Source organism: Oxyura jamaicensis, chromosome 1 (assembly GCF_011077185.1).
Source record: "Oxyura jamaicensis isolate SHBP4307 breed ruddy duck chromosome 1, BPBGC_Ojam_1.0, whole genome shotgun sequence".
Lineage (NCBI taxonomy): Eukaryota > Metazoa > Chordata > Aves > Anseriformes > Anatidae > Oxyura > Oxyura jamaicensis.
The window spans coordinates 37,299,838-37,325,975 of NC_048893.1; the positions used below are offsets into that span (position 1 = coordinate 37,299,838).

Sequence of the window (26,138 nt, forward strand, 5' to 3'; positions counted from 1 at the left end):
ATTTGGCACTTTGCTGGCTTTGAAGAATTGGCAAGAGCTGTGGGCCTCAAGTTTTAGAAGGCATTTGTGGTTAAATATTAGAGAGCTGACTCACTATTTCAACAGTTTGAAGCCAGGCATCCTTTTCAAGAATTAAGCTCGATTCTCCCTTCCTAGGGCCCATTACTTGACTTAATTGTTGTACCCTTTTGCTTTATTTTCCCATCTCCTTGCCTTTCTCCTTGATCCTGTATCCAAAAAGTTTTCCTGTAGCAGGGAGGCTTAAAACTTCAGTCCCATTTCTGCTCTAGTGTTGCATAAAAAGGGTACTTTCGCATATGTTGTTTCTCAGAGGGCATTTTTCAAGATATGTGGAGTTTCCAAGACTAAAACAATTCAGTGCAGCTTGCTTGTTTAACCTAATGCAGTGGTTTGGAGTTTGATGTTTTGGTTGTTTCTTTTAAAGGGCTGTAGTTATTTTGGCAGACATTCACAGAAAACAGCATGGTGTTGTGGATCTGGAGAAATTGTTTTATTAAGAAAGTTAAAAAAATATATTTGCATGTGTGTAAGTTGTTTTAAAAATGATACCGAGTAAAATGTAAGTCTTGTTTCTCTGGAAGTTTAGAATGAGGGGATAATTTTTTGGAGAAAATTTAAGTAAGATAACAAGGAACATTGTCTCAGAAGGATTAATGGGGATGGTGGCGTAAATGGCTCATGTATTTGTTTTCAAGATACCTTTTCAGTCAAGACCTAGTTTTTTTTTTTTTTTTTTTTTTTTTTTTTTTAATATGCTAACCTGAAGATTTGAAACTCCATGTAATGTCATTTTTATCTGTGTACCTATGGAATAGAATAGTTGTATCAACGTAGTGCCTAGATGAAATGCGTGATTGTCTTTTATATCGCCAAAAGATGGGGTGGAAGCTTCCTACAAGGGAACGTGGCTCTCAAAGCTCTGTGCTAGAAGTAAGTGGAGAGAGGTGTAGGATCAGTGTCCTGGAAGTGACACTTAAATGTCCCGTCGTTAGCAGGACACCGCTACCTGCTGCAGGTCTCTCTGCTCTTCTGACCCAACCCTTCGGGTTGCTCGTCCATCTTCATTTTGACATAGTGATGGTGGTGAACATAAGGGCTCTTCTGTTGGAAAGAGCATGTATTTTCAAGGGATTACTGAGAAACGGTGTTCCAAGAAATGTTTAATTGACCTACCTGAATTGGAGCATTTTGCTAAAATGATCGCCTTTCAGAAGAACCGTAGAGTTCATTTTGTTTTAATACTAAAATGCAGTTTTCAAATTTTACATAACAGCTCTTCAAGATAGTTGGCAGGTCATTGTCAAGGCAGACTGTTTGGGAACATTTTTTTAAAAAAATCTTCTATTTTTTTTTCTTTTTTTATTTTAAATGGTTTGGGGTCATTGTTTTATGATAATTAGTTTGAATCCAGATACCCTGAAAAACTCCCCCAGACCTATGCAGCAAAACAGAAGCATCACTTGAGTTGTGAAGGTCTGAAACCCACCTGTGCACATCTGGGGTTGGAAAGGAAGGAGTGGGGAGAGGAAGGGAAGAGAAGAGAGGAGAAGAGGAAGGGGAAGAGGACGAGAAGGAGAATCTCTTCTGACGGAGCTGCCCGGAGAGGGATGCTGCTGCCAGGGCAGCTCCTGATGTGCACGGAGAGGAGGAGTTGGCTGTGCTGGTGCATCAGCCCTCCTAATCATACCTTCAGAGAGGACTCGGAGGGCGACACGCAGAAGCTACTGGGGGCTGGTGTGCTGAAGCTTGCATGCAGTTGTAATAATGTTGTTTTCACAGGAGCCAGGAGGCTGGCAGTTTAGCTTGGGTTTTGCCAAGTTTTTTTTTTTTTTTTTTTTTTTTTTAATCTTGGAAAGGGCTAGTGAGAGAAAAGGAGCATACATTTAATACTGGATTTGAATCATAAGCCTGACAACATGCTGATTTAATAAAAACGTTGGGGTAAAGCTCCACCTGGTAGCATAAATGAAGCTATAAACTAGATTCGGCAACTTCACCTCTGCCGTTTGTTGTCTGTTTTCCATAATTGCAGCCAGTGGCACCAAACTATTTCTCAGCATGTTTAGTTTCTTCTTGGATCTCCTTCATTGTAGTTTTTAGCTCTGTGATGGTCTGTTAGCACTGGTGTTTTTTTCTTCCTGCCAGTACTTCTGTTAGTGAGCACTGCTGCCTTCTCAGCCTTATGACACTGACGTAGCTTCAGTCTTACTTTTCTTAACCATCATTGCCAAATGGAAGAAGGGCGAGGATTATGTCTGACCTTAACACCATCTCTCCAAAATACATTCACAGCGTGGGGCCGAGTCGTCGTTACATCAGGCTGCGCGAGGCCAGGACATCTGAAAGAGGAGTTGATTCAAAGGATGGCAGCGTGTGTGGGGAGGCGAGGAGTCAAGGCTTCTTCCAGTTCTGCTGAGCACACGAATCCCTTTAAGGCACTCTGTTTCCATGGGAGAATATTCCAGCTCTGGCACCTCTTACATCTGTTCTGTCTTCAGACATTAAAGGGAATTAGCCAGTCTTTGCTGATGCACAGAAATCTTCTATTTTTTCTCCAAATAATTACAAAGTGAATAGGACCATTCTGCGACCGTTGGGGGAACAAGTCCCTCGGAGCTGACCACAGTCAGTAATTACTAGTTCAGGGCGAACGCTTTATTTTGATGCTGCATCTCTTATGTGCATGTGAGGTCTGGTACGTGGGAGTCCTGTGTTCCAGAAACCTAAGTTTTGTTTTCCAATTGAAAGAACTTGGCTTCGTGGTAGTGAATATAGGCTAGCCAAAATAAATAGAAGGTCATAGCATGGGCTATTTTAAGTCTTAAGTAGGATACCAGGATTCTGAAATCATATAGAATTTGCCACCGTGGATTACATCACAACTCCGAAGACGCAGGGCTTGCCACATCAGATAAATCAGTTACCCATTTAATCTGTTGTACTGCCCAGTTAGGAGATGGGCAGGCTTCAGCTATCAGCAAAACTGCAGAGGACTGATGGCAGGATCACTTCAGCCACCTTCGCCGATATTCTGAGAGGGGTAAAATGGTGATAAAACAATTGTTATCTTACTCAGCAGCAGTTTTCCTACATGGTAAGTTGGTCTCTTAGTCTGCCTGCTCTCTCCAGCGCCTTCCACTTTGATGAAAAGTTTGTTTTGTGCAGAAAAATTACAACAGCTTTGCTGCAGTGATGTCTGTGTTTAGCGAGCACAGGATGTCCCGAGCTACTGAGAGATTGTCTGTGTATACCCTGAAGAGCCTGGGTTTGTACTTTCAGTTTGTGCTTAATCTCCGGGGTGACGGTGTCCTGGTGGAATTGGTCGATGCTCTGAGATAACCGTCAGCATCAACATTGCTCAAAAACTCTGAGCTGGGAAAATTGCATATCATAATGTGTCCGTAGGGACTTGGCTGTGTTTTCCTCAGGTATTTGCAGTAGTGAGAGTTGAAAAGAAGAGAAAGATGCTCTGGAATGAGCTTCAGGGAGGGGCAGGTTGCGTGCTGTATGGCTCATCCCAGGGCAAACAGAAAAACAGAAAACAGAAGTTTGGTGGTGTTGCTGGCTTTCAAAGGAGCCAAGCATGTAAGCTTCAGGTTCTGCCAGAAAACATTTGAGCAAATAAAGGTAGTGCTACTTCTGCCATTAGTTGGGGGTGAGTATTTTAAATAGGATTGAATCCACAGCTTGTGCAGTATCTTTTAAAGCATGTTTTTCCTCTTTGACATAACCCAGTCCTCAGTATTCTTCAAGAAGGAACTAGGGAAAGAGGCTGCTTCAAATTTCATTCTGTGCTCACTGCTTGTATTTTCGCATGGCAAAAATTCACTGTTCACAGGCTAAATGCCAGATGTAATTAAATACTAAGCAATATTTGACATGGTATGCAAGGGTGGAAACTGCGAAGCACAAAGGATGTCAAATCTGAAATTAAATGAATTCATATTTAGTATCACTCTGTAAAAAGCTTTGAAAGGAAAAATAGGACAGGAAACATGAGGGACGGGGGAAAAGATGGAAAGGGAGTAGCAGAGAGTGGTCCGTGTCCTTAAATGTTTGACAGTGATTTTGTTTCCATATACTCGAAGTCATGGAAAAGATTAAAAATCTTCCAACTTTTTTCAAGAGAAATTGGAGTTAAGGCGGTGTGGTTCCTGCATGAAGCCAGTTGTGGAACTGTACCAAAATGGGGTTGCTTGTTTGGAACGTCACTGCTGTCCCCAGGTACTGGGGAAGAGGTCAGCCTCAGGTGGAGGCATTGGTTTAACAGCCTTCAGGCCAGCAACCTAAAGTAGAGGATGAATCTGGTGTTGTATTTAAAAACAAGCATAAAAATATTTTCTCCATACTCCCTAGGTTTTTATTTGCACTTTCCTATTTGCAGTACAGAATTTCCTTTTTTTTTTTTTTTTTTTTTTTTTTTCTCCCAGTTGAGGTAGGTACATTTAAAAATAAAAATTAGAAAGTCTAGAAGAGGCAAATTCTAGAAGCGTGATGGGTCTGTTCTGCACAGTGTGGTTTTAAGTGTTTGGTGTCTTAATAGCTTGAGAAGAACAATGTTCCATTATTTTTAAGGAGTTGTATAAGAGGTGACAATATTAATATGCTTGGTGGGAGGGAGAAGGGGGCGCTTTCCTTAATCCTGAGCAATTTGTGCATATTTTTGCATAGATACAACTAATTTGTTGCCATCAGTTCTTACAATTCCCGAACTCGAAGGCAGCAGCAGTAAGAGCCCTTCTGGGCTTGGGCCAGCTCTCTGCGGGAAGAAAATTCTACCTTTAAGCTGCAAATTCAGCAGGCTTCATTTCTGTCTTAGTGGAGACTTGATGGGGTTTCGGAATGAAAGCCATTTAGTTGCATCCCACTTGCTGCTTTAGTTCCAGGCTGCTTCCTTCTACCTGGGGGAAAGCAAAGAGGGGCGCCGTCAGGTGGAAGGAGGACCTTCGGCTCTTCGCTGCCACTTGTTCTGCTTTACACGGGTTATTTTCTCAGCAAGGTCACGGTTTCTGTGAAGGGCACCCTTTTGGGAGGTCTTCAGGTGAACTTCTGCATTTCTCTCGTGTGGTCTGGTGCCAGTCGTTCTCGCAACGAGAGCGCTTTGTGATGAAAAACGCCTGGCATAGATCACCCTAGGACAGAAAGTCACATTTAAGTTTAAAAAAATTCCTTTCTTCTACATGGCAAATACAAGTCAAAGCATAGGAGAATTTGAATTAGAAATAGCTTGTTGGGTCTGTTCTTTCAGGATTCTTAACAACTTCAGGAGCAAACACTAGCCACTCTTCTAAACTTTCTCCCATAAACACTGGTTTCAGCAGAATCCTAAGTTACCGTGTTCTTTTCTGAAGATGTGCCTGATAATCGTAGATAACTTCAACTTTTAAAAACCAAAAAGAACCTCAGGTGGCAGGAGGTTCGTCTCCTGTTTTGTCATTATTATGGTTAGTTGGCAGGTAACTTTAAATAGAGAAAAACTTGTGAACAAAATGCTGCAGCTAAAAGAAAAAAAAAAGAAAAAACCCACCTGAATTTGAAAATATCAGAGATTTTTTATAATAAATGTTTGTCATTCTAACTGTCCCCCCCAGAATAACTTGAATTTATTTCACAGAAGTCAGCTATGAAATTGAAACCTTCCTTGGCTTGGTGCAGAAGACAGCCCTTATGTTCCGTGTTCCCTCTGCTCTCCTCCCCCTCTTGAGCTTTTGCCTTTCAAAAACTGAAGGGTTTATCCTGAGGCTGTCCAGTACAACTAATATCCTACATTTTTTTTTCTTTTTGTTTACTTGATTGATCCGAGCATTAATTACAGAGTTAAGAAAGAAGCAGGTGTTGAAAACCATTCTTATAAATTGTATTTTTAAGAGTATGGTAATGAAACTCCAAATGGAATATTGTCTTTCTGTTTGCTCTTGACAGCAAACAGCTGTGAGAAGCCTGGAGTTCTGCGGCTCTGAAACGTTCAAGTGTCATGATGCTGGTGCAGCTGGAAAAAATCTTAAATAGACTTAATTTTTGAGCTGTCTGAATTGCCATGATTTTAGCGGTGGTGTTGGCTAGCTTCTTTTAAGTTTAGTTAAACCATGGCTAACACTTGACAATGGTTGTGGGACACATTTGGGGAAATGTTTCAGGAATCAGCAGAGTTTGAACTATGAGGGTTTCATCCCTGCATTGTCATGGAAGACAAAACAAATGTGAAATGCCAGGCATGCCCGCATCATCAATTCATGAGCTACTTCATGTTTTAAAAATAATTAAGGAATTGAAAAATATTATTCTACTTAGTATGCTAAATAGAATTCTTGACAGAGATCAGTGAAAAAGGTGAAATACCCCTGATGGTGATCCATCCGTCCCTGAATGAGTTTGCAATTTTAATGTGCCTCCGAAACTTGCAGTACTTTTGTTGGTTTGCTTTTGTCATAACACACAACATTTGCACTGAAATTGAAGTTAAATGTAGAGGGTTTGATAATCTGTATTTTATTTTTACTCTACCTTTTTAAGCAAGCATTTTAAATTGGAGTAAGAAATAAAAGCACAGGGGTGTTCTGTGTTGTAGTTGCTGGGAGTAAAACTAAATTAAAAGTTTTAATTGTATAGACCAAACAAGAAACAGTCTTTGAAAACAATGGATGCTGACACTTTAAGATTTAAAAAGTAGACACAGGCTTCCAATTTGGGTGACGGAGAGCTCGATGGGGCTGAGAGCAAGACGCAGAGGATCTGGCATCGTGGCAGCTCGGGACTTGGGAAGGCTGCTTTGTCCTTGGAAGAGAACATGCTCAAGAGATGGGTTTCCAGACTTTGCTTCTCCCTGCCTCTTCTCAAGTGTGCTGTGCTTCAGGGTTTTTACTTGCCTGACTTTCAAAAGAGGTGTGCTAGGAATAACTGGAAGCAGAAAATAGCCCCCCAGAGGTAACAGCGTTCGCTTCTGCAGCCGGAGTGTGCAGAACTTGGCTCGTGCCAGTGCAACGCCGAGCTGATTTTAGCTGGACTACCAGTCAGCCCGAGCACCAGGAGGGAGGTTGCAGCTCATCCACGGGGCTTTCAGGTCACAAGGGGAATGCATACATTGCTCAGACCATTCCCAGCCTAGGGCCGACGGCAGAAATGCCAATGTTGTTTGCATTTTCAGGGTTTTGACTGTGGAATTTAAATTTTACTCTTTATTTTATTATTTTTTAAAGTGTTGACAGTGTTTACAGAGGAGCCTCTCTCTGCTCTGACTTCTGAGAGGCAATCACTCTGCAGTAGTGCTGCTGGTGCCTGCTGAGGGGCTGTAGTATCCCTACCCCATCTCACCCCCAAAATAAGGCATTTTATAGCTAAATGTCTAAGGCTCTGCTTAGTCTATGAAGAAGAAGACACGCTTCACCTTACCAATCCAACTAATAAGTCTAACCGGATTTATGGCAGTTCCTTATTTTCACTCCTGTTCATGAGGTGTAAATAAGTGCAGGTCTTGCTTTGTCTTTCCTGGCATTTTTGCCTCGCAGTACACTCATGGGCGTGTTGGGAAGAAGCCCCAAATCCTCTCCTGCCCCTTCTCTGTCCTTGCATGACTGCACCCTATGGCCACTGCTGCTTCGTGAAGGGGAAATTACAGCTCCCAAGTTTTGACATTGTAGACATAACTGAGAAGATTAACTTTTACGGTTGTGACTGAAAATGCCTACTTCTCCTCATGTATGCAAGTTTGTGTAAATATTTTGCAATCTGGGAAGATTTAAGAAAATCCCAAATAGCGTAAGTAACTCTGAAGTAAAACCCAGCTTGTAATTGAAAGCAACTTGTTGCAGAATGCTGTTATTGCTTTACATTTAAAAGAAGGTAGGTGCTGTAAATCTGTGGGCTTTCATTTATCCATTAAGAGCTGCATTTGGACCATTTCAGAATTCCTGTGTAACCAAAGCAGGGTAGGCTACCTTACGTAGTCAAACCATGGGAAGGCTTTAAAACTCTGCTACTAAAACATCCGGGTAAATATCACTGCAGACACCTGCATTAGTGTAATTTGCATGTGAATTTGCATGTGATTTTTTTCTTTGTTTACTATATTATTCTTGTGACTCCCTGTAAGATTTGACAGATAAACACAGTCCACCAGAGATGGTGGGTAAATTTTTTTTTGTTTTCTCCGTTTTCTCTCCCTTCGTGAAAGTTTTAGCAGGTAATTTGTTAAACTAAGTAAAGCGTAGTATTAGTGAAAGGGCTGGGTTTTCTGAACACTGGCAGAGGTCATCCTGTTGTCATCCTGTCCCCAGCTGGCTCAGGTGCTTGCTGGTCTCTCTGCTGAGCTGGTTTGATGTGCTAAGTCAAGAAAAATCTGACCTCACCGAAAAATCTGTGTGTACTCAAACAGATTGGGTAGGGCCATCACAGAAACAGAGCCTGCGTGTATTGCAAAGGGATTGATCTTGAATACGATTGCATACAGTTTTGTCTAAGATCAAGAAGGCTTGTGGCTAAAGGGCAAATAAGTTATATTAAGGGTACGTGACTGGCTGCAAGTTCCTGATCCTAAATACCATTTGGGCACAGGAGAGAGAGCCCATGTATTGTATATGCAAATAGCCACGTCCACAGAGCACTTCAGAAAGGTTGTCCTTCTGTGCCTTTGTGAAATCTATGCCTTAGTTGCACTTTAAATACAAGTAGTAAACTATTTATTTTTTAATGTTGCATGACCAGTGTACTGAAAAATTTATGCTCAGTCTTTGTCATCCTTTTCTGCCAGCTGGGAATAGCTTTTTTGTGTCAGACTGAAGTAATCAGTCTCGTATCCTGCTTCTTACAGTAGTCAGTAGGAAATATATAGGGAAGGGAATAACAATAACCAGTGTTTTATGATCATTCCTTAATGCCCTTCCAAGAATCAGAAACTTTTTGAGCCCAATGGGACAACCTTGAGTTTAAAAGCTCATTACAGAGATATTTATTTTTCTTCCTTGCATCTGTCCAGTTACTTTCTGAACCTATACATTTTGGGAACTCATTCCCATAAGTTATTGTAGATGGCAAAGTTTAACTACATGTGGGATGCAAAATGTATTTTTGTGTGGTTTTTGAACCTGCTCCTTAACGTGATCTGCTGGTCCCTGATGTTTGCGTCTGGAATAGTTGTGCTTTTGTTATCTTCTCCACATCGTCCTGTACTCATTTTCTGCCACTTGTGTTGTCCTTTTTTCCAGGCTGGGCAGTTGTAGTTGCCAGTCCTGGTGTAGAAAGTCCCATGTCTTTGATTATCCATGCCACTTTCTGTATATTTTCTGGCTTTACTACATCCTTTTTCTTAAAAAAGAAAAAAAAAGGGGGGGGGAAGGGGGTGTGGGTCACAATTGCATACCTGGCTGAATATGTAGGTGCTCTGTGGGTTCATACCATGCAGTTGTATTTTTGTTTTTGCTCTTTAGTTCTTTCTGACCAATTCTGTTTCATTTGCTTTACTGTGGTCGCTATCAAGCTAGTTTATTGAGCTGTCGAGTGTTTTCGTGACTCCGTGACATCTCCTGTTAGAGGTAAAGCTCCTTTGCTAGGTGTGTCATTTTGCATTTTCCAGTATTGTATTTCTTCTGTCCTGCTGCACAGCCCCTCTATAATAAGAGTGTTCTGCAAGTGTTACTGTGATGCCAGGACCAGGGGCGAGCTTGGGACTACATTACATTCGATGCTGTGCAAAAAAGAAAAGCGCTTTAGGTTCCGAAAATGCTTTTCATTGAACTGTTGGGCAGAGGACAGCAGATGGATGCAGAATTGTGGCAGTCCTCTTGATGGGCAAAGTTGTAATGGTTTGCACAGACACCCTGAAAGGCTGGTAAGAAAGTGGTTAATAACATGGTTTTGTGAGAATTTAGCTCTTCTCACCAGTTCAAGAAGCAGTGTCAAAGAAAACACGAAGAGCTTGTTTGGCTGTTTTCCAAACAGAGGATGGAGGCTGCCGACTGCTAGCCTGGTGGCAGCAGGAGTGAAGCTTTCAGTGGTAAATGTGGGAGGGCAGCAGCTAGTATGAGAGTAATCCAGGCAACAAAAATAAATTAAAAGCGAAAGCAAACAATTTATGGTTAATGCCATGGAGCAAGATCCACGAGGGACGCAAAGAAAGGGTGATGTGTTATAGGTGGCATTTGTATGTGGTCAGTAGGATGAGCAAGAGGGACTTGAGCAGAGTAAGTTGTGTCTTCCTCTGTTTGCCTGCTGTGGTTTGTTTCGGTATGTGCTGAGGATAACAGGAGATATCATTGCCAGATAGGCAATGGAAATGCTCGGGGAGCTCGAAGAGATGAGGCTGGGTCTAAGGTTCCCCGTAAGAGGCAGCCTAACCGTGGAGACATCACTTGATGTAATATGCCAAAATAAAAATGCCATATGTATTTCTGTTAGTTTCCTAATTGGCATCTTGAAAACAAGAACAACAACAACAAAAAATGTATGTACTTTTCTAGTTCTAGGTCAAATGATTAGTTCTGTGACAAGACAGCATGACACTTTGAAGTATGACAGAACCCCTGATGCCGCAACAGAGGCTGGGAATATTAATGGCCAAATCTAGGTGAGTGATTTTGATTTTAATTTTGTCGTTTCCCTGGTTGTTTTGTTTCTTCCTCATTGCCTTAGTTCCCATCTCAGCTTTGAAGCAGCACGATGGTTCTTGGTATTCTGAACTATTAATATTAGAAGATATTGGAGATGAAATAACAAGTGTTAATGACTGATTTTGATTATGTCCCTTTTCTTTGTCTTTCTTGAGACATGGTAGCTGTATTTCACACTTCTTCATATACTACATCTTTTTTATTTGCAACTCCATATACTTCTCCCAAACTACTTTGCAGTTAGTTTTTGTATTGCCCATTCAGCTTACTATTGATTTATCTTTATGGTGAATGCAAAGGATGTCACGTTACTGTCACAGTGTGCTGCTATTTAGTTCTCTTTCCGCTTTGTCAAAAGGTTTAAAGAAATCTAAGACTGGGCTTTACTAAGTGTGAGCATCTGTGCTTGAAGGCTAGTAGGTGCTTCTGTTTTGCAATTTAGTGCTGCAGGGACCGGAGCTTGAAAACCTTTGCTGAAAATCAATATTGCATTCATTGTTAATCTGCATTGCAGCTGTTTTCACACATTGCTCTTTTTAGCAGTGTAATCTCAGAATAAATGGGGTATCATCAGCAGGGTAGTAAGACCAACATCTGAACATCTATGTAGTGAGGCATAGTGGGGTAGGAAAACTAGTTTGGAAGATGCTCTGTATCCTACTTTCCTAATAGAACAGGCAGAATTCTTCAGAAAAAAAAAAAAAAAAAAAGAAAAGAGTAGTTAGTCTAATTACAAGATACGTTTATGGAGACTGTTGAAAGCAGTCTGTAATTGAGAGGTTGATTGGACTGATTAAGAAAATTGAAGGCTTCTCTTCACTGGGCAAGAACAACCAACCAGTTGTGTGTAGCATAGCTTCTTTCTGTTGTAGTAGAAGCAGACAACAACCTAGTTCCCTGTTGGGTTGGGAAAAAAACTCTGACAAATTAATGCATCTTTTTGCACTATGGCTAGGAATGACATCAGAGAATCCATTGATTTTTGACAACGTTGGGCTGTCTGCCTCTTTGTTACTGGATTAAGCTAAGCCATGTGGTTAGCCTTTCTGTTAAGTTCTTCATTTCACCTCTGCAGGGCTTTGGTGGCCACTGACAGATGTATGCAGTCTCCAGGGTAGCAGTATCGCTTTTGTGTGGCCTGTCTGGTCAAGAATAGTTAGCTGAACTTCACTGTATGCCTTGCACCTTATTTTTCAGCAGGCTAAAGTGCTAATTGTTGCACACTAATACAAATGCCTGGCTAGAAAGTGAGTCCCAGTTTTCCTAAGGTGAAATCTGATTTTTCCTGTTCTGCCAGAAGAAGTTCTGCCTTGCTTCTTCTTGACTCCAAATGTCACACCTGCTGTTGCTTACTAGCTCTCTTCCAAGATTTCGATCCTCTTTTCATTTGTGTAGTGGAAATTTTAGTTCTTATCCAAAATACAGCTCACGTAAATGGGTAAGTTTCCTTTATCTGACCTGCTTAAGAGTTTAAGATTGATCTGTAGTGGGGTGGTAGAGGGAGAAGAAAGTTGTGAGGCTTGGTTCTGTAAACATTTTATCTTACTGCTCTATGAAAGCTTTACCATACAAACATTTTTTTTTCAGTTTAAATACTAAGAATATAAAATATTTTTTTTCTTAATTTAGCCATGGAGTTAGTTGAGTATTTTGTTGTTTTATATTAAGTAGACTGTATAACACAATTTAATCCAAAGGTAACATAATAGGAATTTAAAAAGTTAGTTTTAAAATATGTGTGTTGAACATGCAGCTTTATTTCCCTTGCCTTTTATTAGTTGTATGTACTTTGCTACATGGGAAGTGTTTTAAACTGGAAGCACAGAAGCCGAGCAGAGGGCTGCCTCCAGGCCCCCAGTGCCTCCACCCTCTATTGAACGTGCTGGAGCTGCCCAAAGCAGGGCAGCTTTTCAGGATTGTCCTGCGGGCTCTTTGTGTTGCCTCTGCCTGGTAACCTGCAACCTTCGGCTGGGACGGGAGTCAGCCAGGGCTGTGCTCAGCAGCAAGCTGGAGAGTGCTCATTTAGGTGGAACTGGGATCCAGGTAGTGCCTTACAAAGACCTTGGTTTAGGAGAGAGAAGAATTGCAACCAATGCATTTGTTCTTTTCCTTTCTTTTTTATTTCCCTCAAATGCTACTACGGGAACTAAGGTGACAGGTTCAATCAAGTTCAAGGGGTCTGCTTGGTAGTAACATCGAGTTGAATTGTTGGTAGGACTTTCAGGGCTTAGCGCGGTCACTTCTCAATGCCAAATCTAACATAGCTCTTAAATACTATTTTTATTATTTCTGACTGCAAAATTCATCATGAAAAATTGTAATTCAGGCAGAAATTTGTATTGTGTTGTTCTGTTGATGATGCTCTATTTTTACTTCAACTAAATGATCACCGTGTTTGGTTGTGGTTTCTTTTTTCCCTTTTGATTTAGAGATCACATGGTCTTCTAAAGAAGTCATGGGTAGCTGTTGTAGCTGTCCAGATAAAGAAACTGTCCCAGATAACCATCGAAACAAGTTTAAGGTAAGCACCTGGTGTGGTATACTGTGAATTATTTTGTTGCTTTCTTGCGGGGTAGGTCTGTGATGGAAAATACTTAAACGAAAATAGGGAGAGAATTACCTAACGGTTAAACCATTACAGACCTGCAGGTGTCTGGCTGCAGGTTTCTCTTTTTTTTTTTTTTTTTTTCCCTTTGAGACTCCTTTCTCACTAGCAGTGACAGGAATTCTTTAGACGGGCTGGGTTTTGTCATGACAGTTCCGATCTTCTGGTGGGAGAAGCAGCCCCATGTTTTTGGTCTTTCCCAGTTTCAGCTGGGGGCCCCATTAAATGCCGTGACCTCTGGGAGGTTTGGGACCATGTGAGAGGGGTTACAGGCGTAATGGAAGAGCTGTTGGAGAGCTGTGGCTATGAACCTGGAGGTGGGGTCAGCAATGGAAGACTTTAGGACCACTGATTTTAGTTGAAGATCACTGTTGATTATATAATTTGGAGAACTTTTTTCCTTTACTTGAATAAACTTCATTTATATACGTACTTCTGTCCCTTATAGCCCTGGAATTTATAAGCTTGTGAACACTTGTTCATGTGCTTAACGTGAAGCTGCTGAAGTCAGTGCCTTTGAGTAAACATACCTTTGCGTAGTCACACAACTCAGCTTTGCTTCTGTGCTCCAAACTGTCTCTGTGAGCTGGCAAAGGAATGTAACGCTTCCATAGTGAAAAATGATTCATGCACTGCCTTAGGGCAACACTGAAATGAGCTCTAAAACCATGGGAAATTCTGGAAATATTTAGTATTATCAGTACAAAAAGCTGAAGGATAAAATATTTTTGTGTTCTTGCTTTTCATGCATTTGACTTAACTTTTATGTAACTAGTTCCTACTTTTCTCCTTGTAGCATCTCTCTATTGTTTGTGTGGGTCTCTGATTGAGCAGCAGGGGGGAGGAGATGAAAGAATGTAGTTTGCAAAATGAAGACATTTGGCATAGGCTTCAGTGGCAGATGAAACTATTCTTAATTCTTTTTAAATGACTGGTTTTCAAGTTGAAAATGTCTCTTTAAGGAGTAAAATTAATTGATACCATAGGGAAGCTCTTTTTGTAGCCTTTTTATTGAGTAAGAAAGAATCCCCCTAAAAGCAGTGTTGTGAGATAAAATGCATCTGGGGGAACATACATGTCAGGATTCCTTAAGGGATGCAGAAGACCTCCAACTGGTGTAAAAGCAGAAGGAATAAGCTTTATATGCATCATGTTTTCACACAAGATAACCATAGGGTATTTGAATTATTTGTTGACATTAAAAAGGCAGGAAAAAAAAAACAGTCTGGCGATTCAGCAAAGTACAAGGCCCTACAGGTATGTGAAAGTAGTTTTATCTTAGAGACCCTTCTCCTTTTTCATTCCTTTTCCCAAAAGTGGGGTTATTTGACAAAGCAAATAATTTTTTTGAAACAGTGCTCTGAAAGATTTCATTATCTGAGGTATGCCTTATCTATGTGGAAGTACTAGAATATGTACGTACAGTCAGTTTAAAAAAAAATCATTAAACTCACAAATCTCTTTTATTTTAAATATCACCACGGATTTTGCAATGATGTTATTTAGTCTCACTCATTGCTTTTAAATATGTATTATTTTAATTCTGGGTTGGAGGAGCCAAAGAACTGGTTTGGTGAGGTTTTTTAAACTTTTACCTCAAGGATCAGAACTCATATGATGGAGCAGATGGGAGTGCATTAGTGAAACATTAAGATCACAGTAGTAGTACTGGTGCTCAAAAGAATACTTACCTGATGCTGTTGAACTTCCTTTTTGTAGGTTATTAACGTGGATGATGATGGTAATGAGCTGGGTTCTGGCATAATGGAACTTACAGATACGGAACTAATTTTGTACACCCGTAAAAGGGACTCTGTAAAATGGCACTACCTCTGTCTCCGTCGCTATGGCTATGACTCAAATCTTTTCTCTTTTGAAAGTGGTCGAAGGTGTCAAACTGGACAAGGTATGTAGGATTTTTGTATACAAAGAGGTTACAAAAGTAATTTGATGTTGGGAGATTTATTTATTAATCTATTTAATGTGTACTTGCTTGACCTTTGACAAGGGCTATGAAGGATGTAGTTTTATATGTGAACGCAGTTTCTGGAGTAAAGTAAGTTGGATGGTTTTACGGCAAAATGAGGATTTGAGTTGCTTATTTATTTTGGTCTGGAGTGTTTCATGGCTGTATGTGCTGATAGTTCTGGTCAACTCAGAAGGTGGTTTTGACAGGGAAATTCTTCCGTCACAGAGGTTGACTTGACTTTCAAGGAAGGCTGGTGAAACCTGGAACCATGGGGGAATCTTTTCAGAATTCAGAGTTTTCGCTATTTTTACATTCTTAAGAGACTAGAGCTCTGGAATGAACTGGATATCCCTACCTCCTTATGGTTTTCACTAACACACTTGTTTAATCCTCTTCCTGAAACAAATACAGCTGATTTATTTCAAGGACATCATTCTAAAATTTTTACAAATTTTTGTATTCCGAGTGCAGACTCCAGCTATGCTTGGTTACTTTCTGTGTGGCTTTAATCAGAAAGACAGCTACCTTTCCAGCTGCCAGATCATCCCTTGCCTTGGCTAAGATAAGCCTTTCGATCTCTAATCACCGCCGCAGTCCCCAGTGGCGGAATAACTGTATTGGTTGAGCTCTGCGCCTCATTTTGCATCTTCCTATCATGATGCAGCTCTGTGTACTTCAAATTCTTACATATTGATATGTTGTGAAATTCAGTTGCATTTTTATTTTCTTACAGATTTTTAGCATTTACTAGTGTTTTTATAAATAACAATACTTGCAATTACAACATATTTTTTAACTTCACTGTAAAAAATCAGGAACATGAAAGACCTTGGTAATAAACAAATTTGGTCAATCTTCATTGTCCAAGTCAGAGGTAAGGGCAGATAGTTATTTCACAAGAAGAATTAAGAAAGCATTCTTGATTCAGCTCCTAATAAGAAATAAAGATAAAATGTTACAGTATACTGCATATTAAGCTAAACTTTCATACTTCTAAGGAGAAAATCATGATCTTTTGTTTTGAAAAAAACACACTTTGATTTTTGCAGGTTTAATTTACTGTTTCTTTTAAATGTGTAAAATAAATACAAATAAAATTCAATTGAAAACACAATTTTGAAGGTTCTTTTCCACAGCCAAGATTTTCCACTGACTCTAATTGGCTTCTCTGCCCCCCTCCTATTTTTTTTTTTTTTTAATAGAGAAGATTAAGCAGACTGTGTGAGCAGCAACCCTTTCTCCCCTCTTTTGTTTCTTGCCTTCTTTATGTAATATTAAATACTGTGAATATTGAGAAAAAAGAAATCTGGCAAAAAATGTTCTCTCTGCTGCCATTTTGCAATGGAGCATTGTTCCTGAGACTTACACTAGTATTTGTGGGCGTAGTTGCAAAACTTCATCTTCAGCTGGTGAGACAACCAAGAAGTTTTTCATTTGAGAATATCCTGAATATTGCCCTACAACTGATTGAATTATTCAATATTCTTGTTTATTGTTTTCCACTTAAACTCAAATATTATGTATTGATACATTGTCAGAATGCACTGGTGGTAAAACACTGAGTTTGTGCGACGTATTGAAATCCTTAAAGATATGTTTTGGGAGCACAACTAACAGATAATTCATGATAGAGAAATTAGAGGAATTACTGGAATTACTCTGTTTCCATGCTATATACTCCACAGATCATATTGTATTTATTTCAAATGTATTTAATAAAAAAATGAAGGTTCCACAAAGTTACTTTTGCTTGTACTTTTAATGCCAATTCAGTTTGCCTCATATTCTCATATTTTAAAGAATTAGCAATTTGGAAGCACTGTTTTTGAAGAGAGGGGACAAAAGCAGCTAGGAGAGCTTTATTTTATTTTATTTTATTTTATTTTATTTTATTTTATTTTATTTTATTTTATTTTATTTTATGTTATGTTATTTTATTTTATTTTATTTTATTTTATTTTCCATAAAGGTTTAAGGATCCAGTGTGAATTTCTGGAAATACAGGAAAAATTAAATATAGGCTATTGTGTTTGAGCTGGATTGTTGGTTAGGTAAAAGTGGTAGAAGCAGCTCTACAGCTGCTGTGTTGCGAGCATGAAGCTTATTCACTGCACCAGCCGAATATTAGTTGTTGATCATCATTCCTCATGGCATCATTTCTCAGTTGGTGTGTTCCCGGCTAGGTTTTGTGAGCTTCTGCCATGTGGAGTGTTTCTGATAATTCTGACCTTTCTCAGTTCCGTGTCCGTAAATAAAGTTATGATAGTAATTGCCAGCATATTAACATGATTGCACTAACAGAAATAGCAATATAGGTAGGTAGTTTTTAGTAAAGAGTGTAATTTTAAGACTGTAATACTCATTTTTAAAAATGAGCACCTGCACCCACGTTTAACAAGCATGTCAACTTTAACTTCATGCTTTCAATGGAAGAATAATCCAAAGCTGCGACTTTGCTTGTGAGGGTAAGTTGGGGCGCTCCCTGCTGTTTAAAAGCAAAGTGGCACAATACACACTCAAAATACACGGTATTGCTGCTAACTTTGTGTTCTGTGTTTATCCTTTAATCTAAAACAACTGGTTTGTTACTGTCTGTTTCACACAGTTTGTCTTACTAGCTTTTCATTTTAATCTTCATAAAAAAAGGCAAAAAAAACCTTTTGCGCGATGTTTAAATCCTTCTTTCCTGTTGTGCTGGTATCTATTCTTATGGTAGTTCACTAGAAATCTGGCTTAAGAAATTTAACCATGTAGCTCCACAGTAATTTCATTTAGTGTATTTTTTAAAAAAATTAACAGGTAGCCTTTTTATCAACTTAGACAAAAATGCAACTTGCTGTTTGTGTTGTTTTTTTTTATTCTTCATTTAGCCCTCAGAACTTATTTTTGCTTTTAACTGAACCAATTTTCTGTTCCAATTTAACTTCTGGTGCATGGGAAAATTATTCTATCAGATAAAACACTTGAAAGGGTCTCACTGTATTTGTATGTGTTTTGTACAATAAAGATGTTTTAACTTTTTTTTGCTTCTTTAACAGGTATTCGTTCTGTGGATTCCAGTTTTATTACCTGAAAGCTATATATATTGTAAGGCATGTTTCTTACGTTAAAGGATTTTGATTTTTTTCTTGTGTATTTATAGGAATCTTTGCCTTTAAATGTGCCCGGGCAGAAGAGCTGTTTAATATGTTGCAAGAGATAATGCAGAATAATAGCATAAATGTGGTAGAAGAACCAGTAGTAGAAAGGAATAACCATCAAACTGAGTTGGAAGCTCCAAGAACCCCTCGAACGCCTACCAGTAAGTATGGTTATACTGTCAAATGACAAACCTGAATTTAATGTGGTACTTAGCTTTAAAATTGGCTTTTTTTTTTTTTTTTTTTAATTACTTAAAGATTTAATGCAAATTAAATGCTATTTTCAGCTAGGAGGTTAATTACCAGCAATGAATTCTTTTGAGGTACTTGCGGAGGATTCGCTTTCCAAAATCTCAAGTCCTGGGAGCAAAATGTTTGTAGACAAGTTCTTCAGCTTTAAGAAGCAAGCTTTGGGAACTTAGTTTTTGCACAAGAGCACTGTTTAACCATATACTTAATTCAGTTGTGTTATTATGCATCACCATATTTTACTTTTAGCATTTCTGAGAAATTTTAATAATAGGCAGTGCTCCAACCTTTTTGTTAGGAAAAAGGTAACAGTAATATCACATCTACAGGGGATTTGAAATCTTTTGCTGTGGGTAGATGGATGGATAGAGTGAAGTCTTATCAAAACTGCTGGAAGATTTTAGGTAATCCCAGGCAGATACCAAGACATCTGAAACTAGAAATTGCGTGTTACTGATGAGTTCAGAGAAATAGAAGCTTAAATAAAGAAGTTGTGCCCCCCCGTCCCCTTTTTAAAGGGATGTGTGTTGTTAATGTTAGCAAAAGGAGCTGGACAGGGAGTTTATTGAGAAAGCTGTGGTTATATGCCTAGACTTCAGTGGTTACTTCAGACGTGTTTCCCAGTAAATACTGGGATGCTCTACTCAGCAATTTGCTTTCCCTTTCCCCCCACCCCCCCTGCAAAATTGTCTTGTGAATATTTAAACTGTTTTACATATTTTGACTTCTTGTGAAAATTTAAGATAAATGTAGAAAACATATTACTCATATACAGGAAAATGTTCTATTTTAATATGGTTTTGCTTATTTTCTAATTGAATCAGCTCCTGGGTTCAATGCACAAAGTTTACCTAACGGCTATCCCAGATACCCATCTTTTGGAGATGCTTCATCACATCCTTCCAGCAGGCATCCTTCTGTCGGAAGTGCACGTCTCCCCTCTGTTGGTGAAGAATCAACACATCCTCTACTTGTAGCAGAGGAACAAGTGGGTATATTCTCCCCCACCCACCCCCCAATTCAGGCTCAACATTAGTTGAGGTTTTTTCACTGTTAATTCTGTAGCCTTATGTTTTCATTTTTGTGTTTTTCAGAGTCAGGTATAATGTATTTCTACCACACCTGAGCTGCTACTCAGAAAAAGTATTTATTTTGCCTCTTTATGATGCTTGGTAGGACAGATCACTGAGGAAGTGTAACTACTTGAAATTTTTATACTTTTGATGTCTTTATTTGTATAAAAATATATTTCCCTATACTCTTCAAAAATTTCAGAAGCTAATTTTAAGCACCTAAGTTGGACTTTACAATGAGAGATCTTGGTCAAAAACTTATTTACATGTAAGTCTTCTATTTGGCAAATCATGGAAAAATTAGTCTAAAAGCAACCTCTACAATTTTCTACGTCTGCTTGTGAAGTTAGACTGCACAGAGCCTTGTTTGTCATGCTTTGAATAGTATAAGCAAGGCGATCCTACAGTGTCTCTGAGCCGTGTTCCTGCATTTGACCACCTTTATTCTGAAAGCATTTTTCCCTAATATGTAATCAGTTTTTTTCCTGTTACAGCTGGTGTCTATTGCCCCTTATCCTTTTGGTGAACATCTCCAGAAAGGGTCTGGCTCTATCTAACTGTCTAAAAATAGTTGAAAGTGACTATTAAATTGCTTCTTACTCTTGCGACTGAAAAGAGCTGTCTCTCTCAGCTTCACCTTGTAAATCACTTGTTCTACTCCCTCTAATCACGGCCCTCCTCTGGACTTGCTCCAGTATGATGATGTTTTTCTTGTACTCGGAGCCCATTACTCCAGATTCGGTACCAGCATAATGAGGATAATTACTACCTTCCTTAATCTACTGGCTGTGCTTTTACTAACACAAACCAATAGGCATTTGGTATTCATTGCTGCAAGGGCCCACTGCTGACTCACCTTCAACTTGGATCCCTGGTGCTTCTCTGCAAGGCTGTTTTCAAGTCAGTTGGTGCCTGGCTTGTACTGTCAGTGTTACTCCGTGCCTGGCACTGGGCTTTAAGGTTGCCTTGCTGAGCTCCATGAGGTTTATGTGAGGTCATTTATCCAGGCTGCTGAGATCCTTCTCAGTGGAAGCCCTACCAATCTGGGAAGACCTGAAAACTTTCGGATTGTTCTATCTCATCCTTCCTGTTGCTGATGAAAACGTTAGTCAAATTAAATAAAATGTAATCTGGCTTCAGAAGATTGTCATGTGTGACAAGAAACAGTGTTGAAAACCAGAGAAGGTAACCAGAGCAGAGATCAGTGAACCATCTTTTGGAAGGCATTTGGGAGAAGCCACCACAGAAAAGTCCAGCTGTTGTTGCTGGAGTTTCTGCAGACTAAATCAGTTTAAAGAATCAGTGCAGGAGTCAACAGAGCTGTAAATAACACTGCAGTTTGTAGAGCTTGAAGTTGTGAAGATTGGATGAGTTCTGCTGTCAAATACTGCTCTGCTATTTGGGTGTGCAGACTGAGTTTAAATGTGGAGATAGTGTTCTTTACTGCAGTCTTTCCCTTTCCAGCCTCTTGTTGATCCACTGTGGGAACCTGGAGGGATAAACTAGTGATGTATCCCTGCCTGCCTTAGTGGCATCTGGTGTTAACACCTGCTTATTTTTAATCCTGAGTGCCACGGGTCACGTGGAAGTGTATGTTTTTCTGTTTAGCTTCTGGTGTTAGAAGGCTGTTCGTTCTTGGAGAAAGAATGAACTGTTTTTCCAGTAGAGCCAACCTTTCTTCTCAACGGTTGAGTGGTACACACAAGGCGTGGTCCTGTTTTTTAAATGGGCTATAAATTTCCTTTGCAGCGTGGAAGTTACAAAGACAAATTTAGCCAAAGCAAATCTGGAACTGTGGGTCATTTTCATGGTAAGGGAGATCAAAGCAGAACTCTGCTTCGCTGATTTCTCCAAGTGAGCTAATGAACTGGGTTTAAGAAACCAAGGTTGCCCTGACCAGAGCAGAGTTTGAATAGAACCTGGAAAGCTGCAACTAGAGCACAACTGAGATGACAGATCAAATCAAAATAATCATTAAGTTGAGATGTAAATGTTATTATTTTGTCTGTCTTGAATACCTCTAATTTTATTTAAAGTAACATTGACAAAACTAGCAACAAAACCAAAAAAAGAAAGTGGAGCGCAGCTCAGTGATATGTGAGAAAGAGGACCTTTGCTCTAAACCAGCTGCAATTATGATATTTGGTTCTCAGGTATTTTGATCAGAAAAGGGGGAGTTGAGAAGGAATTAAATTCAAAAATAAAATTGTTCAACTAGAATTTGAATTTCCTTTTTTCTTCCTTTCAGGTGCACACTTACGTCAACACTACTGGGGTACAAGAGGAGAGGAAAAATCGATCAAGTGTGCATGCGCCACTGGAATCAAAGCTTTCAAACACTGAAACAACTAAAGTGAAAGAAGATCAGATTTGTACTGATGACAGAGATGCTCAGGTTCTTCTGGAGCCTGAAGGAGTCAAGTTTGTTTTAGGACCAACACCTGTTCAAAGGCAGTTAATGGAAAGAGAGAAACTGGAGCAACTTGGGAGAGACCAAGTTAGCGGCAGCAGCACAAACAACACTGAATGGGACACTGGATATGACAGTGATGAACGTAGAGAAACACCATCTGGTAACAAATTGGTGTATGAAAATATAAATAGGTTATCAATCCCTAGTGCCTCAGGGGTCAGAAGAGGTCGTTTGACATCAACCAGTACCTCAGATACCCAGAACATTAACAACTCTGCTCAGAGGAGAACTGCGCTGTTGAACTATGAGAACTTGCCATCCTTGCCTCCTGTTTGGGAAGCCCGCAAGCTGAGTAGAGATGAAGATGACAGTTTAGGACCAAAGACCCCATCTTTGAACGGCTACCACAATAACCTAGATCCAATGCATAATTATGTCAATACGGAGAATGTAACAGTACCAGCAAGTGCTCATAAAATAGAATTTACACGACGTCGGGACTGTACCCCAACAGTCTTTAACTTTGACATTAGGCGTCCAAGTTTAGAACACAGGCAGCTCAACTATATACAGGTTGACTTGGAAGGTGGTAGTGACTCTGACAACCCTCAGACTCCAAAAACCCCCACCACTCCACTTCCACAAACTCCAACCAGGCGCACAGAGCTGTATGCTGTGATAGACATTGAACGAACTGCTGCTATGTCAAGCTTGCAAAAAGCACTGCCCCGAGATGATGGTACTTCTAGGAAAACTAGACATAACAGTACTGACCTGCCTATGTGAGCCTGGGAAGCATTAAATCATTTGCACCTTTTGTGAAGTTTATAAAATTGAAGATGCAAGTACTTTGCATTTCTTAACACTAACGCCTTTTATAGACTAATAGAACTTTTTCTGCATATTTCATGTACTTGTCTAACTAAAGGGAATTAATGTAGAGCAAGTATTCATTTAGGTAACACTATTTCATTCTACAGTAGTAGTAATTACTGCATAGCAGCATCACCACCTTTCACAGTGCCTCTTTAAATTGATTAGAGTCTGAGTGACATGCCAGTTTTGAATTTATAAATATTCTGGTCTGGTGCCTATAGTCATTAATGGCATTTATAACAGTTTTTAAAGCCTCTTGATATGTGTGTTTGTTAGCAGGTAAACCTAATCTTTTAAGATACATATCTACATTCATTCCTCATTGACGTGGCTCCTTCAGAATGAAATGTATGTAATTCATTAATTCACTCAGTTTGATGTACACCAGAAACATTAGTTCATCTCAAGGGATATAAGCACCACACTTTTTTGTCGTTTTTCTCTTTTTTTTTTTATTTTTTTTTCTTCAAAGACCACATGGGTAAGAAGGCATCTAATTCCCGATAGTTTTAAGTTGTGTGATGTTTGAGAGGTCATATCAAAATTTGTTGATCAACATTATGAGCACATCTAATCCCAGCCTTAAGCTACTTCAGCTAGAAGAGAATTCCAAGTGGCATATCAAGTTCCCTGTGAAATCAGACAGAATTTTAATCTCATTAGAGTTTTTTTTTGAAGGAATTCACAGGTTGGCTATATGAATTAAGGCTCTTTTGTCATTTCTTAGTTCAGTGTGCCTTCCTTTCTTTGCATTTGTGCTTCTTTTTATGTTCCGTAACGTCTTAAGAGTCAAAATTTTGTACATAGCTTTAATTATTGTTCAGGGTTGTGTATGTGTTTGTCTTACTCTCTGCATTTGACAAAGAAAGACTCTTGAAGGTCAAATGTTTGTCTTTGTCCAGTGTTCTACTTTTTAATGCCTGACGGAAATATCCCAGCTCTCCAGCAGCATGCATTATTGCACAACTGGAAAGGTTTATTATGCAGTCATTGTCTTCCTCTAAAGCATCAGACACAGATTACACGGGAGGCAGGGTACTGGACTTGATAGTTCCTCATAGAAAATTGCACATTCTAGCAATGTGCATCCATAGTTGGTAGTATACTTTAATTTAGAAAGAGATGTAGTAAATTATCTGAAGGTAGTATTATCTATGAACATACTTCTTTTGCAGTTGGTGAACTTGGTTACAATAATAGCTGCTCAGTGTTACAGGTACATCCAGGTAGAATGTCGTTTGAGTATGCCAGATGCACCCTTAGCAGAGCTTTTTTCCCTTTTTTTTTTTTAATACTCTGAATAATTTTAGAATTCTGGCAGTATTGGAGGTGCACCTTGGTACTGGCAGCAGAAGAGATTACTCGTGAGCCTGTGATTGCAAAGGAACTGACACTTGTGAACTGGTGCGATGTAATATAACCCTTGAACTGTGTGAGGAAAAACATGCAAGAAAAGCCATCTGAAGATCTGGAAAAGAAATAAGGGTCTTCATGCAATATTTAAATTTAAGTTTTATTAAAAATATATATATATATATTTTCAGGTTTTTAAATTGGAGTGTATCCCTGTTCCTTTGTTAACGTTTTCTCTGTGCTTCTCTCAATTTAGTAGTGGCAGCAGTGGTAGCATCTGAAGTATGTGTTTCTTGCCATATCATTAAGGGATATCAGGCAGCCTTCTAACTCTGAAAAACTTTACAGACTGTATGGTACTGAAATACCAGATGCACAAAGAACAGAATTTACAGAAGTAAGAGATGGGAGTTGTTGAGACCATCACGAGGAACTTAAATGAGACAAATAATAATAATTCATTAATGATCTCACTGTCAACCTATGCATACTCATGTGATAGGATAGACTTGTTGACTTGTGGGAAGAACTTGGTACTCAAGAAGGTAAAGGCTACCGTGTAGGTAGAGATTTTTACAGGTCTGCAGTGTTAATGCTCCTTCACATCTTTGCCATTGCTTTGCCTTATGCCAAGGAACAGTCTTGTACTGAAGAGAAATTACCAGGTGTTGCAAAATATTTACCGGTTGATGATACTGATGTGATTCTTGTTCTTAGTTTAAGAACATGAATTTAAGTTCACTTAAATACGTGAGCCAGCCTAATGCTTCACCATGTGTTTTGAGGCAAATGTGTTTGATCTAGCTAGCTGCCTAGAAATATTTGGTCCTCATCCGTATAATACAGGTGTCTCACATAAATACTGGTAAACTGAAACCTTAAGACATTCCTGTGAGGCAGGGAGATAATAGTCTTAATTGACAAATAGGGAAACAGAGGTTTACAGTAGATCCTAAGTGACTCGCCCAAATTAAAGGAAACATATCCTCCTTTAGTCCTGGTGCACTGTCCTATACATTTATCCTGAATAGTCTCAGATACAAGAGATGGTCTGAGTAATTTTTTTCTTTTATGTTGCAAGTTTCACGATACTTCATTACGGCTCTTTTCTTAGCTGTGGCCCCCAGAATTCAGAACATCTTGAGGTTTCATCTTCTGTGATTTCTGAATGCATAGTCTTAGCATTTTTTTTTAATATTCTAAATGAAATATGCACCAAGCAGAATTAAGCAAAAACCTTCTGTAGCCTTAATTACATTAACCAATCTGGTACTATATTTTCTAGGACTTTTTTTTAAACCCTCTTTTATTCTACAGACGGGATAATGCTTTTTTGTTGCAAACACACTGGTAGTCCCTGTTACCTGCACTGCTCATCTTTAGCATTCTTTTTTATTTCTTTATTTTACGCCCCTTGAAGTAGATGTAGTTGCAATGCACTTTACCCTTAGAGACTTGGTAAATATTGTTTCAGTTCAGTCTCTTTAAAGGTTGTGATTTTAGATTTAGCGTCTGTAATCTAGGGTTCAGTTTTCAGCTGAAATCTCACTACAGTATTTGATCATATTTATATTTTGGATCCACAGGTGTATAGACTGGGAAACAAACATGAAACAAAATTCTTTAGTAACTGGGATGTTTTAAGTTTCCAGACACTAGCTCCTGCAAAAATGGCAACATCACCTTCAGGTCTATCATTCATCCATAGCATGCAACTGGCTGCTACAATATTGGACAAAGAAAAGCCTTTAGTTATAGATATTCCTTCAGTGCAATGATTTGTGAAAGACATACATTGGACTATATCTTTTTAAGAAGGAAATTGAATTGATAAAAAA

The 26,138-nt window shown here is 39.2% G+C and overlaps 1 protein-coding gene across 1 annotated transcript in view; it reads left to right on the forward strand.

Moving 5' to 3' along the window:
• The window catches only part of FRS2 (fibroblast growth factor receptor substrate 2), a 39,632-nt gene extending 13,494 nt beyond the window's left edge, over window positions 1–26,138 (forward strand). The window contains exons 2-7 of the mRNA XM_035336797.1: window positions 10,473–10,579; window positions 13,052–13,143; window positions 14,947–15,133; window positions 18,339–18,497; window positions 19,410–19,573; window positions 21,907–26,138. Coding sequence (XP_035192688.1) covers window positions 13,078–13,143; window positions 14,947–15,133; window positions 18,339–18,497; window positions 19,410–19,573; window positions 21,907–22,857 — 1,527 coding nt within the window. The 5' untranslated portion in view covers window positions 10,473–10,579; window positions 13,052–13,077 and the 3' untranslated portion in view covers window positions 22,858–26,138. The remainder of the gene's footprint in view (window positions 1–10,472; window positions 10,580–13,051; window positions 13,144–14,946; window positions 15,134–18,338; window positions 18,498–19,409; window positions 19,574–21,906) is intronic.